The 17108-nt window shown below is 53.8% G+C and overlaps 3 protein-coding genes across 3 annotated transcripts; 2 read left to right on the top strand and 1 right to left on the bottom strand.

Annotated features, from left to right (window-relative positions):
• Positions 1-7941: 7941 nt before the first annotated feature.
• lolP1-2 (Cytochrome P450 monooxygenase lolP1) lies at positions 7942-9845 on the top strand (the record flags this gene model as incomplete). The annotated part of the gene is made up of 6 exons (XM_037328434.1): positions 7942-8194; positions 8329-8525; positions 8582-8931; positions 8984-9109; positions 9163-9673; positions 9732-9845. The coding sequence occupies 6 exons, from the start codon at positions 7942-7944 to the stop codon at positions 9843-9845; spliced, it is 1551 nt and encodes a 516-aa protein (XP_037173566.1).
• A 228-nt stretch (positions 9846-10073) lies between these two features.
• AMV078 (putative tyrosine-protein phosphatase) lies at positions 10074-11249 on the bottom strand (the record flags this gene model as incomplete). Its single annotated transcript, XM_037328433.1, has 1 exon — positions 10074-11249. The coding sequence occupies one exon, from the start codon at positions 11247-11249 to the stop codon at positions 10074-10076; it is 1176 nt and encodes a 391-aa protein (XP_037173045.1).
• Positions 11250-11983: 734 nt separating this feature from the next.
• Positions 11984-13071, top strand: CGCA056_v013188 (uncharacterized protein; the record flags this gene model as incomplete). Its single annotated transcript, XM_037328432.1, has 2 exons — positions 11984-12097; positions 12151-13071. The coding sequence occupies 2 exons, from the start codon at positions 11984-11986 to the stop codon at positions 13069-13071; spliced, it is 1035 nt and encodes a 344-aa protein (XP_037173044.1).
• Between the last annotated feature and the right edge of the window lie 4037 nt (positions 13072-17108).

Genomic DNA, 17108 nt, shown 5'->3' with positions numbered 1-17108 from the left:
CAGCTGCTGTCTGTATCGAAAAGCTCTTGGGAAGGTGAGTAGAGGTCGATAGGACGGTGAACGGAGTCTGGAAGGAGGGGATGGGGTTTGTTAGTTGGCAAGTACAACTGAAGTCCTTAATTGGGAAGAATTTGGAACGTTGGGTCGTCAGGGAAGTCACGACGTATGTGCAGAGGTTTTGTATATTGGAAAGTAGAGTGGGGAGGTCAAAATGAGCAAGCATGGATCGCAGCTACGCGCCCCGGTCAGGGGCCGCGGACGCGACTTCTGGACGCGTTTTGGCTGCAATTCACGATGGAAGTCGCGTAAAGAGGTGGGGCGCGTTGGTGTGGATGGTCCGTGCTCCCGTGACGGGCCAACCTCGGCAACATCCTTCCCAACGGCATGGCAACAGACCAAAACGGCAAGCAGGGGAATGGGGGAAAGGGCACCGGGAGGGGAAAAAAAGTAATAAAAAAAATAATACTCCAGCTCGGTGAAGCTGCTGCTTGGCATTTCTCAGCGAGCTCCTCCCAGACAGTTGACGTCGCAATCCATTTTAGGCAGTCGCTATTTAAGCATCGCCCGACGTTGCTCACTTGCTTGTCCCTGGCCGCCTCAGATCTCTGCGTGTTCAAACCTGGGGATCACACCATGAAGCGCTATTGGACAAACATGGGACGGTCTTTTTGCGCAAGGTGAACGATTCATCGAACGAGTCACCATCCTTGAGCGCCCAAACACCGTATCCATGCGAAGCGACCTTATGAGTCTTCATTATTAGGTTCAATTTGCCGACGACTGCATGTCAAACAATACGCAGAAGTGAGAGAAACCGATTGCTAGCTGCTCCGAGAAGTCGTCCTTCGTCTCAAGCCAGTACAGGTTGTTACTGCTTCTCCGAAGAATGCTGAGAAGAAAACCCTAATGCCCATGATAATCCTACTTTTGTAAAAATCCAGTTTCAAATGAAATGACTTTTTCCCGCTCCGTATTCGCCCAAGACTCCCGTTGTCGTTCGTCCGTATGCTGATTGTACATGATGTTGAATATATCCTGTATCAAACAGGATATCTTGCCTTGCTAATCACCGTCCCCTCTGCTGGCTACTGGTGTCTAATGACGAATTGAAGATTGCCAGTGCTCTGCGGCAAAAGAGACGGGACTCGGCGGTGGAGGCGCCGGGACGCTGTAGTCCTGCTCTTGGATCATGTGGACAGGCGTCACCGGACGGTGGGTGGTTGAAGCCAGAGTCGCGTTCAGGCTGGTATAAAGATCTTGGCCTGTCATCAGACGAAGATTCCTCCTCTGGGGAGGGATGGGAAGAGGTGATGCGATCTGGCTGGCGGGCATTTTGATGGAGGGAGTTGCTGGCAAGCAGTGTTAGACGAGACAGCTGGCTGATGCTCCGGTTCCGGGGGTCCACGTACTGAAGAGGATGGATCCGAGAAGATGAGTCCGGGGAAGAGACGGGTCTTTTTATGAAGAACGGGGTCCGTTGTCTTGTCCGATAGTTACGAAGAGGCTGATGTAGGTGCCGAAACAGGCGGTAATGTGGAGAGGGATGGCCTTGATGTGAGGTTGATGTGGTGTGTAGCTGGAGTGTGCCGGGTCTGAGTGAGTGCAGATGGCGGAATATTTAAACTGGACGGCCTGGATCAGAATCGGCTGACCGAGCAGTAGAGAGACAGAGGAAAGGGTGCGGCCGGGCGTTTGTGCGCGATCCGTAACAGAGATTTCACAATTCCTCTCCTTGTATCGTCGGCCCCAAAGGCTGGGCAAGTCGGTGCGCAAACACGGCGAGGGTGTGTGGAATGCTTGGGCAAAAGACCCAACCGAATGGTCGAAAGTGTGGGCTATGGGCAGAGGGCCGAATCAACGCAGCACGGGTAAGGTTGCAGCAGCCGGGAGAGAATCCAACGGAAGGCGTGGGGAAGAGAGTCAGGGGTTGAGGATGGACGAAGAAAGGGAGATGAGCACGACTGGGGGAGGAAAGAGGGTCAGAGACAGAGACACGGCCAGATCCAAAGCAAACAAGAGGCAGATGAAGAGTGCGGAGCTGGCACGCTGAGGCTTGCGATGTGCAATGTCGTAATCTAATGACAATCGGAGGTTTGAGACGGGCAATCAGTGAGTATCTGGCTGAAGATGACTGGACTGAGTGCGGACGATTGCGCAAGACGTTGTCTCAGTGGAAATGGCCGGACTTATTTATGATTTATGAGGAGCAGCCGTCTGATGTACCAGAAGAGGTATGTACACTGACATTTGGGGGTGGTGATGTACCTTACTCGAAGCAGGGCAAAATAAATTTCTTGTCCACAGAAAAGGCAGCTAACTAGGCGATGGGCCAAGCCTTCATGTTGTGTCGCGTCTTGTTTTTTTCTTCCTCTGTCGGTGTCGTCCTGCTATGTTGGCTAGCCCCAAACAAGCTCCCAGATACTCCCCGGCTTATGGGGAAGGGTAGAAGGGGAGGAATGTTCCATGACAGCTGGGGGGTCAAGGGTGGACATGTTCTCCGACCAGGATTAGGGCAGCTTACCCCTTTGAGAGAGAGCTCGGGAAGCGGCCGGATGGGCTGACCGTTCGGGTGTTCGGTGTAAGAGGGGAGTGTCGGAAAATGGGGGTAATTTACCTGGCGATACAAGGAGAACAATAGAAGCCAAAGGGGTTGAGCTGGTATCGCGCGTATCTATCTTGTAACTTCTTGTTGCGTCCAAACTCGCGGGCTGCGTTTCTCGGGGCAGCTTGGTTGGGTTTGGAGCAAGGTGTTTTCGTATCTGTACCGCACAAGTTGCCGATTGCGTATCCTATCCATGAATCGCATCGGCGGGTAATGTGCTGATGGGGCAGCGCCAGAAATTGCGGATGTAATTCGGTTGGGGAAGCAAGCAGAAGCGAATTTTGTTCTGGGCACTGAGGGTTCTTCGTTTACCGCCAGTTGCCTTGGATAATCCCAGTGGTGGTGTCTTTCCTCCTATCACCTTATGAAGAAGGCAATTCGCAGGTGTTTTTTGCTTATGTGGACACGGGAATGATCCCACGGTAGCCTGGACCTTGCTTTTAGGATAAGTGTGAACCAAACGGATTGACGGGACGAAAAGTAAGGCGCGAGAGCTCGCTCGACGACTGCAAGGTCGTTCCATCGGCCGGAAGTCGGAACACATACCCATTTCCAGGTTCCATCCTTGGATACATTTCCAGCTCAAGAATGCCGCCAGGTAGCAAGGCAGCAGTCGAGATCGATAGATCAGGTCTGCAGCTCGCATCTCCCAGGCTTTCATTCCATCTAGTGTTGCCTCACTGACCCCCTAAACCATCTTGACCATTGGTTTTTGGAGAGTGGATTGGAGGATCAGCGACCTTATTTGTCCTGTTGCCATTTAGCAAAGAGATTTGCCGCCGAAAGGCACAGCAACGCAGCACCAGAACCGGCTAGTTTCAGCGATCCCTGTCTGATTGCAGAAGCGACAGGGCAATGTAATCAGGAACCGGCAGAAAGACACGAACGAGATAGATGGAAATATCCTCCAATTGTGATACCTAGCTGGTCATGGCGCGCCCTGGGACAATACTTGTTGAATACAAGGGCAAGCAAGGTAGGTATCAGATGCACACACTGCCCTCTGGCTAGCTACACCATCCCACGACGTCCACGTCCGATCATTGTTGAGATAAGTAACTTCTGCCTGGTGCGTACAATTACAAGAGTCCGACCTCTTCGTGGGACGGGACGAAAGACGGGCACTGCACGGCGAGTATTCATTCGTGCGCTGTACGGATATACGCACATTGGACAACCGAGAGGGGTGGGAAAAAATTGAAAGACGGGAACCTGGAACTTCCCTCGGTGAGGTCCCCCAGAAGTTACGCAAGGGGAATGTGGGGTTTGAGTTTGGGGTGGACACCCATGTCCTGCACCTCACTTTTTCAGGTTTACAGTTTGCGGAGAAGGCCGCCAGTAAGGAAACCCCAACTTCCTACATTCCCAAAACTCTGGGGGACGGGAGACTCACGGCTCCCTCCTTGCCTCCCCCCCTCCACGTCCCTCCTCCGGGCACCGACAACTTGCCTTCCCTCTACCTTCATAGAGATACGCCGGCACGCCGGGCGAGCAACCACACACTCCTTCCTTGCGCTGTATCTGCCACGAGGCGCACCTGCTAACCCCAAACATGACAGCTGGCCGACAAGACAAGGGCTGATTACCGGGCATTCTTGGTACGAGTAGAGACCAAGCTGACAGAATCTGGCAGAAAGGCTGCCCAAAAATCTCGAGCAAGACGTGGCGCTCTGCCACTTACACCTTTCCGCCAGCCTCGTCAGGAGTCATGGTCAATCTTTATTTTGGAGTTCGCAGCAAAAGCACGCCTCGGTCGTACAATCACCTCGCCAAATCAACATAGACTTCCTACCAACCATCGCCGATGTCATCCCCTGGACTTTGACTCATTTCTTCGGATACACCAGACCATACTCCAGGTATATTTCACTTCGCCACGTTTCCTCGATCGTCTGGTGGTTTGAAATGTTCAGGGCGTTCCTATTGTACTCGAGACAGGGGTGTACAACCATTCATTCAGAACTTCTCATCAACGGGTGGCTCAGCCCGCTGCCGTCACGGCTGTGCCTATGCGCATCCTTGAGCAGATTGAGCAAACATGAAGCTCTCATTTCATCATCATGCCAGCGGTTACAGGCTGGACCACGCCTCCCGGCTCCTCTCCGGGGACTTGCGCTTCGACAAGGGTCACAGTTTGACCTTCGCCTTATTCGTTCCCCAACCCATGATACCGCTAACGGTGCACCGTGGATGCGACTTACGTGCTTCAGTCTGCAGAGGCCTTCATCTGCAACTCCCGTCACGCTTGGGCTGAAGCTTCCTCCAGATTTTCAAGCTTGGGCGGCCAATGAATAACCTCATCTCATCTAGCTAACCTAGTTGCAGGCATACCGGCCTCTCTTGAACGTCTGCTGCAACACGCAAAATTGCGGTGTGCAACGCTTTCCATGCCTTCAAGACTGACTGGCTGTTCCATTTCTGTTGTGGTCGCGGCTCGGTAGCCATCCGACGCCTCCATGCCACCCTCAGGAGAAGGACCGCCATCCAAGGCGGTGTACACGGCTTGTAGCACCGCTGCGTTTGATTGGGACACGGTCCCAATCTGCACTTTCTTGTCAGCAAGCCAATATTGCCTTGGTCAACACGGCAGCTTACGCCAGTTCCCCGCGTTTACACTTTCCACATGGCGCGCCGCTCCGGCTCCCCATTCCATTCCGTCCCAAGGCTGCGTTCGCTTGGGTCCAGTTGCTCTCAGCTTGCCATTTCAGCCCATGCGTGCGTGACATGGTGCTTCTCCTACTTGCTACCCTGGCTGACTTTGTGTGTCTTGCAAGTCTTGTGGGTCAGTGCTGTCCGGGTGTAGACTTCGAGCCCTGCATTCCGCATGTTGCGACCTGGGCTCGGCGCAAACCAGCTGCAGCGTTTCGATGAAGTTGAAAGCATCAACATCAGCTCCCAATCATATTTGATCCGGGGACAATCTTCAGTCCGTTTCGAAACAGCAGGCGGACGCATTCCAATGTGAATCGTGATTTCGATCAATACCTCGATCGGCAGTCTTGCGAAAGCCGTGAGCTCAAGCAAGCGCTCCCAATGGTGACCTCTTTCGATCAAGCTTGTCAGCCCACCGGCTGCTCAGATACCTCTTCGTCGTCTTCATACATATCGAAGGATTAGAAGTAGAGCACCTACCAAGAGGTATCATTGACACCAGTTTCCGGCCTTCGAGTCGGCTTGGGGTTTGATGTAAGCAAGCTCCAGCTCTAGCATCAGAGCGGCAAGCACTCAGCGACTCGGACGGTCTATGCAACTGAAAGCAAATAGTTGTCCAGGAATTCGCGATCTTCACTAATTGGACCGGGCCAGGCTCCGTTGTTTCATTCGGTACTGCAACATTGCAACTCCCAGCAATGGGATGTGTCGAACTTGCCAATCTTTCCGATTTGTCGGGCTACAATCGGGTTTTCAGTAAGGTTCCGGGGAACCGGAAGCACTTGCGAGACCATCCGGAGTCAAATAATCAGATGAATTGTCGGGCAATTCCCTGTGCAGTTCCGGGAATGTCTAGGATTTCCCTGTATCGAGAGAGCACAGAGAGGAGGATGTTCTCATGTACGCTCACGGTCAGACCTGCGGTTAGACATGGACGTAGGTAAGAGGTAATAAAATGTCGTCTGAGATGTATCTGCGCGGCTATGTTATGTGGACTTAGTTACTCCTATCGAAGACTATAGTAGAAGTAATGATGGTAGCAGCGACGACGACGACGACGACGACGACGACGGTAGTGGAGTATAGCAATGAGAAAAGTGGATGCTTTATCACAGCAAACATAGGTGGTCTCGATGAGAAACTACTACTAAGACATCGCTAAAGATTCTGATCACGAACAGGACTGTTGTTGGTGTGCAGCTTTCATCAAGCCAACAATTTGGCACTTGAGAGTTGCAAGCTGAGGTTGCTGTTCGTGTACTGCGGAAAGATAGATCGCGATGGAGTCCTCGTTCCGGTTTAAAAACTGTTATATTTCCCCTTCCCTTTTCATATTTAGATTCCTCCTGGTGACTGAATGCTTCAGGAAAACTATATGCTTCCGGCAATCCTACCGAACATGATTCCGGACCGACTGGGCCGGGACGGCAATCTCTGATCTCTGGCATTGATGATTCCTTATCAGAGTATCTCAGACTGAACCACACCGATACTTCATCGGCGATCTAGTAACGGGGGTTCTCGTTGTGCGGTCTCCGGTTCTGTTCATGCTTTACCGTTTTACCATGTGCCAACAACTCGGCAAGCGCTTTCGGTTGGAACAAGAGAGATTGACCCAGCCCGATCGCACACATGGCTGCCTATCCTTTCCATGCGGGTCTCACCCCGATAATCGCGCAACTGTTGCTCCCCATCACCCCACCGCGGCCCGTTGTTGGGAGGCTGAAAACATCTAGCCGCTTCCGAACGGCTGCCCGGGTTGTTAGCCCCCGGCGTGGGGTCTTGGCAGGGCAAGTCCGGTCTCAAGACCGCGAACGAAACCCCGGGATCCTGTCCGGCGCTCGCCGCTATCTGGACATCTTGCCGCAGTAGTCGAACTCAATTATCAATTCTGCAGCAAATTTTCCATCGTGGTTCATGGTCTGTTGACAGGGGTTCAATCAACGCTAGGCATCAACCAGCCGTTGCATCTGTCCAGGGCCAAGCGCATAAGCTGCATGTGTGAATGAGGCACAGCCAACAGGATTGGTTAGCGAGTATCAACCCTTGGCAACCTCATATGCACCTGCATCAAACGAGTCAAGTTGGCAAGTCTTTTGGGTGCAAGATGCAAGATACCGTACCAGCACCCGGGCAGCTTTCACCAACCCCCTTGCTGCCTCGTCATCTGAAAAGGCCCCGTTGTTTGCCCGGCTCCAGAAGCAAACATGGGGGAGGGCGAAGCAGGAAAACCGTTCGCTGATTACACGAACAATACTAACCGTTTTACCATTTATCACCCCCTACCTCTTTCCTAATCGCCCCACGAGTGACCCATCACGGACTGCTCAAGTCCCTTGCATCTCGGGAGAACGAAAAAGCAACGCGCCCGCCGGCTTACACCTCGGCAGGGTGATGTAATTGGTCACCAACACGCTTGCAAGGGCAAGGCTAAGGCTGTATGGAGTCCTTAGACGAGAAGGATGCTGGGAAGAAAAAAGCCTCTAAGGCCTCCGTAATGTTGGTGACAGAGTGACCAGATTCCTCTTGTTTCGCATAGCTCCTGTGTTACCCCGCGCATCCAGTGAGGAATGGGATAATCTTCCTTATTTAAAACTAGGTGTTTCTTCCGTCTCTTCTTCTAGTCTTGTCCCTGAATCTCTCTTTGAAATCAAGTCCTCGCGGCTGTCTTCCGCAGATATTCAGACATGGCTGCCATCTCTGACCTCCTGCAGGCCGCCCAAAGAGCCGTGCCCAGAGAGTCCAGCCCCACGCGTGCCGCCGCAAACTGCATACTCGGGATATTTATCCTGTGGTGGCTATTCTCTACCGTGAAACAATACCTGCGCCTCCGGCACTTCAGAGGCCCACCCTTGGCAGCCTTCTCTAAGCTGTGGCATCTGAAGACTGTCTGGGGGCCGAAAGCGCATCTCGACTTCTACGATGTAGTCAAGAAATATGGTGAGTAAACTCCGCTGTTGTCTATTCTTCTTCGGAAGACAGGTTGGGGAACTGTCATCGCCGACACCTCAGCGCCGAATGGACAGCAACTTGACAACTCAAAGTTTGCTTCTAACCACCAACTGTGCTCCCAGGCAACCTCGCCCGTGTTGGACCCAATGACCTCATCATGGAAGACCCAGAGCTGGTGAAGCGCGTCCTCGGTGCGCGGAGCAGTTACCGCAGGGCCGATTGGTATGACGCGGTGCGCTTCCATCCCAAGAAGAATAACGTCTTGTCCATGAGGGATGAAGACGAGCATGCAAAACTTCGTGCCAAAATGGCCGCTGGTGTAAACGCAACCCTCATCTCAAATGCTTCATGGGATCGAACTGACATTTTTCAAAGTACAACGGCAAACACGTTCAAGACTTTGCGAAGAAGCTTGACAACAATCTGTCAAACTTCTTCCGCCTTCTGGGGAGATACATCGATGCTGGCCAGCCCTTTGACTTTGCGCGCAAGGTCCAGTACTTCACGTTGGACGTCATTACGGACCTGGCTTTTGGAGACCCAATGGGTTTCATGGCGGAAGATGGTGATGTGTACGACTACATTGAGACAACGGAAAAGGCTATGCCGTCCTTCATAACGCTCACCGTCTTCCCGTGGGTGGTAACGAGAATACTTTCCAACCCGCTCTTCAGATCGGTGCTGCCTTCCGACAAGGATATAATCGGGATGGGAAAAGTCATGGGGTGAGCTCCTGTCTTTCAAGGGGGTATCCAACGAAGCTAACACATTGCCTAGCATCGCGAAAAAGTATGCTGCTGAGCGCTTCGGCCCAGACAAGAAAGTCCAACGGGACATGCTGGGGTCTTTCATCGCTCACGGGATGACTCAAGAAGAGGCAGAGTCTGAGATTCTTCTCCAAGTGTCCGTCTCCCCTGTCCCTCTCACACATGACATACACTCTGACATCTTGATAGCTTCGCCGGCTCCGACACATCAGCAACAACAATCCGCGCCACGATACTCCACGTAATCACCAACCCCCGCGTCCTCAACCGTCTCCTCGCCGAGATCGATGCCGCCGCCCCGCACACCGCCCAGCCCGTGATCGCCGACGCGGAGGCCCGCGTCCTGCCCTATCTGCAAGCCGTCATCAAGGAAGGCTTGCGCATCTTCCAGCCGGCAGCGAGCTTCGCCGCGAAGGAGGCGCCGCCGGAGGGAGACGTCTGGAAGGGCACCTTCATCCCCGGCGGCACGCGGATCGGCTGGTCCGTGTGGGCTGTCCTCCGGCGCCAGGAGACATGGGGAAAGGATTCGGCAGAGTTCCGCCCTGAGCGCTGGATCATGGAGGCGGACGGCGGTTCGTGCACGTCTGCGGAGAAGCTCCGTGAGATGGAGGGGGTGTGGGAGCTAGTCTTTAGCTACGGACGGCACCAGTGTCTGGGGAAGCCTGTTGCGGTGATGGAGCTGAACAAGGTGTTTTTCGAGGTAAGGTCCTCTCTCTCGCTGTGCTCGCTGTGATTGCTAACGCTGAGATGTCCCGCAGCTGTTCCGTCGTTTCGATTTCAGCATTTGCTATCCGCTGACGCCATGGAAGACTGCCAACTGTGGTGTTCATCTGCAGTCGGAGATGTGGATGAGAGGTTACCGACGGGGATAAGCAATGGGCTGGTTTTGACGTAGTACTAAACCCAATGGCCCAGTGCTCATGAATATCTATCTTATTTAGCGGGTCTACACTTATTTACTTGTTCATGAGCGCGCACAACTATGGTGTAAATGAAATCAGGTGCTTATGGAACTCCTTCACGTTAAGTAGGCTACCCAAGTTATATACGGGTCGTCTAATCATTTCTATTTGCCTTTCTATGCTCATATGCCGAATATCTCACTTCGCCTTCTCAATAACCAAAAGGGCGTGCTCCTCCGTATGGCGTGGCAGTATAAGTCTATACTCCCGGGCATAACCCAAACAGTACTTCACCAAACCAGGGCACATATGCTTCACCCCTGCGTACGACCGCCCCTTGTAATCCAATCCCTCGAGCTCGTAGAAATACGCCTCGTTAATCTCGAAGAACTGGTGAATCACCGCCTCTGTCGGCTTCTGGTTACTCCTGAAGAACACCCACGCCACACAGATCTTGAGCACCGCCGCGCCGCCCTTGGTCTGCACCACCTTGCTGTTGGGCGGCGTGGCAGGAGTGTTGATGGGCGCCTTCTCATCGGCAGGGTCTTTGAGAATAGAGTCGACGCGCGACGGCATCATCCTAATGGCAGACATGGGCGCGGGAAAGAGAGCCTTTTGGTCCTTCTCGAAGTCTGGGTGGTCGATGAGTCGGAGGTCGTACAGCGCCAAGAGATCCTGGAACCGCTCCATGATGACGATGACGGGAAGCCTCTGGCTGCGTATTGACTCTGTCGCAGCCTCGCGGTACTCCTGCATCTTATCTCTCGCCTCGTCTTTGTCGTTGACGGGCTGCAGCTTCTCGTCGTAGAACTTCTTTTGGAGGTACGCAATTAGCACGGCCACCGACCGTGACCTGCCCGACTTGCAGTGGATAAGAATGTTCCTCCCCTCAGAGGAGTGTTTTTGGATGAACTCGTTGGTCTCGTCAAAGTGCTCAATGAGGTTCGAGTTGGCGTTGTCCTCGAGCGGGATAATGAGCGGCCACTCGACAATGCTGCCCCCGTTCTCGAATCGCCGCAGGCCCCCATTCGGGTCGCTCTTATCCCATGCCAGCGAGTCCTTGGGGTGTATCGTGATCACGGCGCGAATGTCATGCCTGACGAGGATTTCCTCGTTGAGCGCGTGGTTCATGCCACCGATGAAGATCTTTCCCGAGCCAGTGAGGTCCGGGTGGGTAATCTCAGACATCTCGGTAACATCATTCTGCGTCCACGCCCGAATTTCGTCCCAGAATAGATGATGCAGGAATGCGAGAGTAGGCTTGCGGTCGAGATTGTCGAGGGCCTTGTACGATGTTGGCTCATGCGTGCGGTTTATAGAGAAGAGGTCGCTCCATTCTGTTGAAAGGGTTGGCTTGGCGTTTTCGTGTGACATGATTGGTGTTTTGGTGCCCGGGAATTGTGGGATGAGAGTTTCGATAGAAAACAATGTCACGCCGGTGGATCGCGCGAGGTTGTCGCGAATCTTGTAGTCTTGGAACCTTTGACTTCGTGGGTGCTTCAGAAGTCGAATTGGAATTTGGCACTTCCCGCCAGCTGCAGTGCGAGAATGACGTGTTGAAATCTGATTGGTTTGGGCATCCAGGCAGGAAGGCTGACATGTAGGCTTAGATGTCCGAGTCTGCCTTGACCAAAGATGGGCGTCTGCATACTTATTGACTTGAAATGGACATTGGGAACAGTGAATACTGGTGGCTGCTTCAAAAAGGATCTCTGTCGTTGTGTTCAGGCACCGCGAGGATGAAGGTGGTGAGGTCTGAAGTATAACACCCGATTGGCTCGCTCACCTCGGTGAGGGTCCAATTAATCTAATGCCATTGGGTCTGGAGGGAGGCCCCTGAACCCCGCATCAGACTTGGCTCGAAGCTCGGTGCCGTGTTGGGTGCCTCGGCATCTCGTTCTGGACCCAATCTCTCTCACGTCATGGACCCCAATGTCACTATTATCTTCAACGCATTCCCACTTTCGTGGAGAAAGTGTACCTCGCAAAACCGGCCCGTGTCGACCGCATTTCAAAGTACGGGAAGCAACCAACTTCCGGCTATCGTCAACTCTCAAAGTTCACTTTTGTGTAGTCAACTTCTGATAGCCCTGATTGCAGCATTCACAATGGCTTCGTCTGGTGAAGAGAGAAAAATAGTGCTGTACCACTACCCTTCCTCGCCATATGCGAGACGAGTGGTGTGGTACCTTGCCTTGAGGGGCATTCCCTATGTTCAATGCGTGGGTACCTTGGACCAGTACACAATTAAGCAACCCGGCTTACATATCACCAGATGCAACCGCCGGTGATGCCCCGGCCCGACGTTGAAAAACTTGGCGTCGCTCACCGGCGAATCCCGATTCTTTCCATCGGCCGCGATGTCTATTTGGATTCGCGGCTTATGCTTCGAAAGCTGGAATCCCTCTACCCTTCGCGCCCGCGTCTCGGTGCTTCGGGCCCGGACCAAGCTGCTCTCGAGCGCTTGCTCGAGGTCCTGACCATTGACGGCGGCGTCTTCCGCAACGCGATGAGCGTCCTCCCTACCAACTTACCTATGCTGCGCGACCCCGCGTGGTTCAAGGACCGCAGCGGCTACGTCGGTGCGCCGCTGTCGGCTGAGGCCATGGAGCGCAACAAGCCGGATGCAGTCAACGAGGTGCGCCGTAACATGGAGTTCCTTGAGACGACGTTGCTGGCCGACGGTCGCGACTGGGTTCTCAAGACGGACGGTCCTAGTTTGGCAGATATCGAGGCTATTTGGCTGGTTCACTGGCTGACTGGCATTCCCGGCGCGCTTCCCAAGGAGTACATCTCGGCTGAGAAGTTCACCAAGGTATTCGCCTGGATTGCACGGTTCCAGAAGCAGATATCGGCTGCGAAGAAGGCGGCGCCCAAGGTCGAGACAGTATCCGGAGATGAAGCCGCGAAGATTGTGACAGCGTCGCCGTACAACGAGCCCGAGGGCAAGGTTGAAACCAATGACGCGCTTGTGGCCGCTGCGGGCCTTAAGGCGGGCGAAGAAGTGGTCGTCTGGCCTACCGACACGGGTGCTACGCACAAGGACTCGGGGAAGCTTGTGAGCATCAATGGGGATGAGGTGGTGATTGAGGTCAGCGGAGAGAAAGGCTCGGTGAGAGTTCACGCACCGAGACATGGCTTCCGGGTGGAGAAGCGGGACAGCTTCAAGGAACGCAGAGCTCCCACCAAGCTGTGAGTCCCCGGGCCGTGATGGCGGCATGGGGGCTGCCTGCATATCATGCGATGGCGCTCAAAGCCTCATTCCGAGTCTGGGGAAGCAGTGTGAGCAGTGAAGTGCTTCTGTCTTCATGTGTTGTCTTGGACTTAGAATCAATACATGCTTACAACCCTCAGCCAATACGCGCCATAACATAATGGTAGATCCTTGATCGCTGTCCATCGAGAATTTGGAGCCCATCTTACCTTGTGAGCCGGTTGAGGAATGTGATCATCAACGTCTTGAAGACATTTAGTGGCGAAACCTGCTACGCTCAGTCGTAAGACGGACAGATGTGCCAACGGCCGCTGAAAGGCTAAATGACATGCTCTGATACCTGTGGTTCGTCGTTGCAAAACCATGGCTTTCGACGTTGAACCGCATGTGGTTTGTTGACATTGCCATCGGCATAGATTGTTCCACCCAAGAAACCAACAAGGCGTCGCGAGCCTACGCGCTCGCAGGTTCAATGGCTGGCGCAGCTGAGGTCGCAGCATGGCCTGCCGTTAGCGTTCACTGAAACATGGTCCTTGAATCTAGCGGCAGCCATTCACGCAGCACCACAGATTGTGAGGTCTCGTGCTACGCGCAGCAGCAATGCCACGCGGCGTAAACTGTGAATTTTGACGACGCCCGTCCGGCATCGACTCCGATGCAAGATCCGAAAGCGATCTGGGTGGGATGGCAGGGGGGTAGGTGTCCTTGACTGCGGTTCACTAACGCCCCTTCAGCAAAGATGGTGGGTGGAAAGTTCGACGGGTTGGGGATGAGATCGTCGACAAGATTTGGCGATGCAGCACCATGAATGGATGGACAGTGAGGCTCTTGGCTGGATCAGGCGACAGGTGAGCGCACGCACACATTCATTCTGAAGATGCGATGTCAAGTCGCGAAGCTGAATGCCGGTGGCCGCCAAGGACTATCGGACGAGATTCTCCGCGAGGCAGGAATGCGAGATGAGGCTCAAACAGACCCGAATAGTGCTGAACCGAGGGGATGGACCACAGGATACCACGCTAAGCAGAATCTGATGTTTGCTTCCATTATTAATCCATTTTGTAGTGCCAAGATGCGAGACGATATGTCGAGAAGTCCGAGCTGGAATTCCTCCCGTTGTCCTGGCGTCGTATCGGCTCTAGATCGATTATCTCAAGATAAGGAGAGATGCACAGCGTCGAGCGAGAACCAGCTTGAAGGATATCGGACGAGCCGTCGCGTCCAATAGACAAGAATTGTCGATCCGTCATTGTTCGGTCAGAATGCTGCAGGAGGACATTGTTTGCTCAAAACGCGACTCCTCCGTGCTCCGTCCAGGAAAAGCCAAGTCACCGTATCGCGCCGTCGGGGGGGTGCGCCTTGGAGCTCCAGATGCATCAAGGATGGAGCCAGCAGGTCATCCGTACAGTGCGGTGCGACGCGGTCGCGAAATTCAAACTTTCAGCACAGTGTATCCTGTGGGTGGGCGGTCGCAGGGGCGGCACTCTGGGTCTAGTGCGTCATAAGACGGTAACCGACGAAGCAGCTCTGCTCCGGAGAAACGTATCCGTTTTGATGTGAATCTGCAGTCTCGCGCCGCTCATGGTCGGTCCAAAAGCTCAACGCCTCGGAGGCCAAGCACTGAACCGAATCGGCACCATCCTAGCGGAAGCGACCATGGACGTGGACGGGAGCACGCCGTCATTTCGTAGCGAACCTGTGGGTCGGAAAGACTGTGTAGAAAACTTCTGCAAAGATCTGGCCACTGTGAGGATTGGGGTCTGTTGAGATCGCGGATTCATCGTCGATGAGAAGGCTCCAGTTCTTAGAGACACCGTCCGCGCGACTGGGCTGAACCGCCCGTCTGGTGGAGGAAGTGTGCCGTCAAGTGTTTGGGCTATTCACTGTCTGGCAATGCTTCGCTGTACGATGCGATGCATGCGATGTGCTTTCCGTACCATGCGCACCACCCCTCCCCTCGACATTCGTCTCCCGATGGTGCCGGACGACCAGTCGCGGCAAGGCATCTGGTATCGTTTGCTTGGCTGCTTCCGCTGGGAGACTACAAAGGTATCCCATTCGTTGATAGTTTGACGAGACACAATTACGTCATGTCCTGTGACGCCACCAATGCGAAGGAAAAAAAGCTGAAAAGTATCCGGGACAGTGCGCCCCCTTTTCGTTCAGACATTGGCCCAAGCCATGGCCGGGCAAACAGCGGAAATCATAACGGTTGCCAATAGGAATGGCAAATTGCTGACTCCCGCCTCCAATGAGAACCTGCGATGGAGAGGACTCGGCCAGGGAGGCCTGGCATCGAGTCTCCCCGCCTTAACTGGACGACTGCTGATTCCAACAAATTGCGTCACAGCACTAGCACGCTGTCGAGCCACGCTCATACCAAGTCCCTTTACGAACAGAAACCCCAGAGAGCGCAAAGCACATTATTGACCACTGTATCGAAAATCCTTTCTCGATAGTGCACGCAAACTGCCATTACTGTCGAACTCTATCTTCTATCACCGATACGGATCCCGAATTGGCATGAAGTTCAACAAGTAGCAGCTTTCGCGTGTACGCAGGAGTGTCTTTTGGGTGTGCGACGCGATGGGCTCATCCTTCAGACACGCATTACGTCACGGGTTTACTGACAATATCTGTTTTTAGTTTGGGACGGAAGATTGATAGAGTTCTCGAAAACGGCACCAGATGCGCTCGAGGGCCATCCCTCGCTCGTGTCGGCAACCGGGTCATGTAGATGCAGATTAGAAATCCGCGAAAACAAGAACAAGACCGCCATGATTTGGTTGCTCCCAGATGGAACAACACAGTCTGACACAGCAGAGTTTCGCGTGGCAGCCGTAAGTCGATGACAATTGAGAGCGGAGGGTATTCAATACGGAAGACAGTTCATGGTCGCACTGTTCAGGCTGAAAGACCATATCGCGATGGGGGAGGGTGTCGTTTGCCCCAAAAGAGCAATAATGAGTGCCGATCAGTTCACCGTAACGCTCTTCTTGGTGGCCAGATTCCTCCGGATGATCGCCTGCATCTTTAGGCACTCGATATAGCACACACGGTGCAGATGGTCCGATGGCGTTGACAGGTCTAGACCATGAAAGACAAGGCCAGACGTGCGAATTGCTGGTTTGGCGAGAACAATGTACTGGGTTTTTGGTGCCTTGGTGGATGAGCCCGGGTTCATGTAGGAGAAGAAGAGCGCGGCTCGGCAGGCAGTTATGAAGGGCCGGGCAGTGGGCGATCGTGAAGTCTGGCGCGGAGCCACTTTCGGGGAGCGCAGGGGACGGAAAGGGAGAGAAAAAAAAATAAAAAGTCACGAGCAGCCTGTGGAAGAGTGACAAAAGCGACGACGGGCGGGTTGTGATGATTGCGACTAAGAGAAAAGTGATGCAATCAATGCAGGGGCCACCAGATGGGGCGGGGGCCACAGTAGGAAACGTTGGCTGCATATACTGGCTGCTGCATTACGGGGGCGTACGGACCCCCTTGAAGGTTGCATTCCAAGCCATATCATACGTCGACAGCACACGCAGGCCGGCGGGTGGCCCGCACCTTACAGTGCGAATTCGAGTCTCGGCGGACTCGCTTCTGCAGGACAATGGTCAACATCGCATCATACAGTGTGTCGGATTTTGACTCGAAGACGACAAGACGGGGGGCGGCACGGTGGACGACGAGATCAATAATAGTCGTAGAGAGAAGTACTTCGATATCAATGTCGGTAACGGACAACGACGGATGGTGGTGTGCAGATTGCCAGCCAGGGGAAGCACTGGCCGAGCCGCCGAGGCACCGCAGCAACAACGACCAGTTTCTTCAGCTGATAAATCAAAGATAGGGCGAAGGCGAAAGGCAAAACCATGAGGACAGTTGAAATTTGGAGGGGAGGCAGGAAGCCCGAGTCGAGCGACAAGACGGGACGCGAGAATGGTGCGCGGCTTCGGCAGACTTGTCTACCGTTCCTTTCTTGACGCAGCAAGATGGGACGGAGTTTGATGGATGGGTACAAAGACGGAGAC

This window comes from Colletotrichum aenigma (assembly GCF_013390185.1).
Source record: "Colletotrichum aenigma strain Cg56 chromosome Unknown KSG_Cg56_contig09, whole genome shotgun sequence".
Lineage (NCBI taxonomy): Eukaryota > Fungi > Ascomycota > Sordariomycetes > Glomerellales > Glomerellaceae > Colletotrichum > Colletotrichum aenigma.
This window is presented reverse-complemented; position numbering and strand designations above follow the sequence as displayed.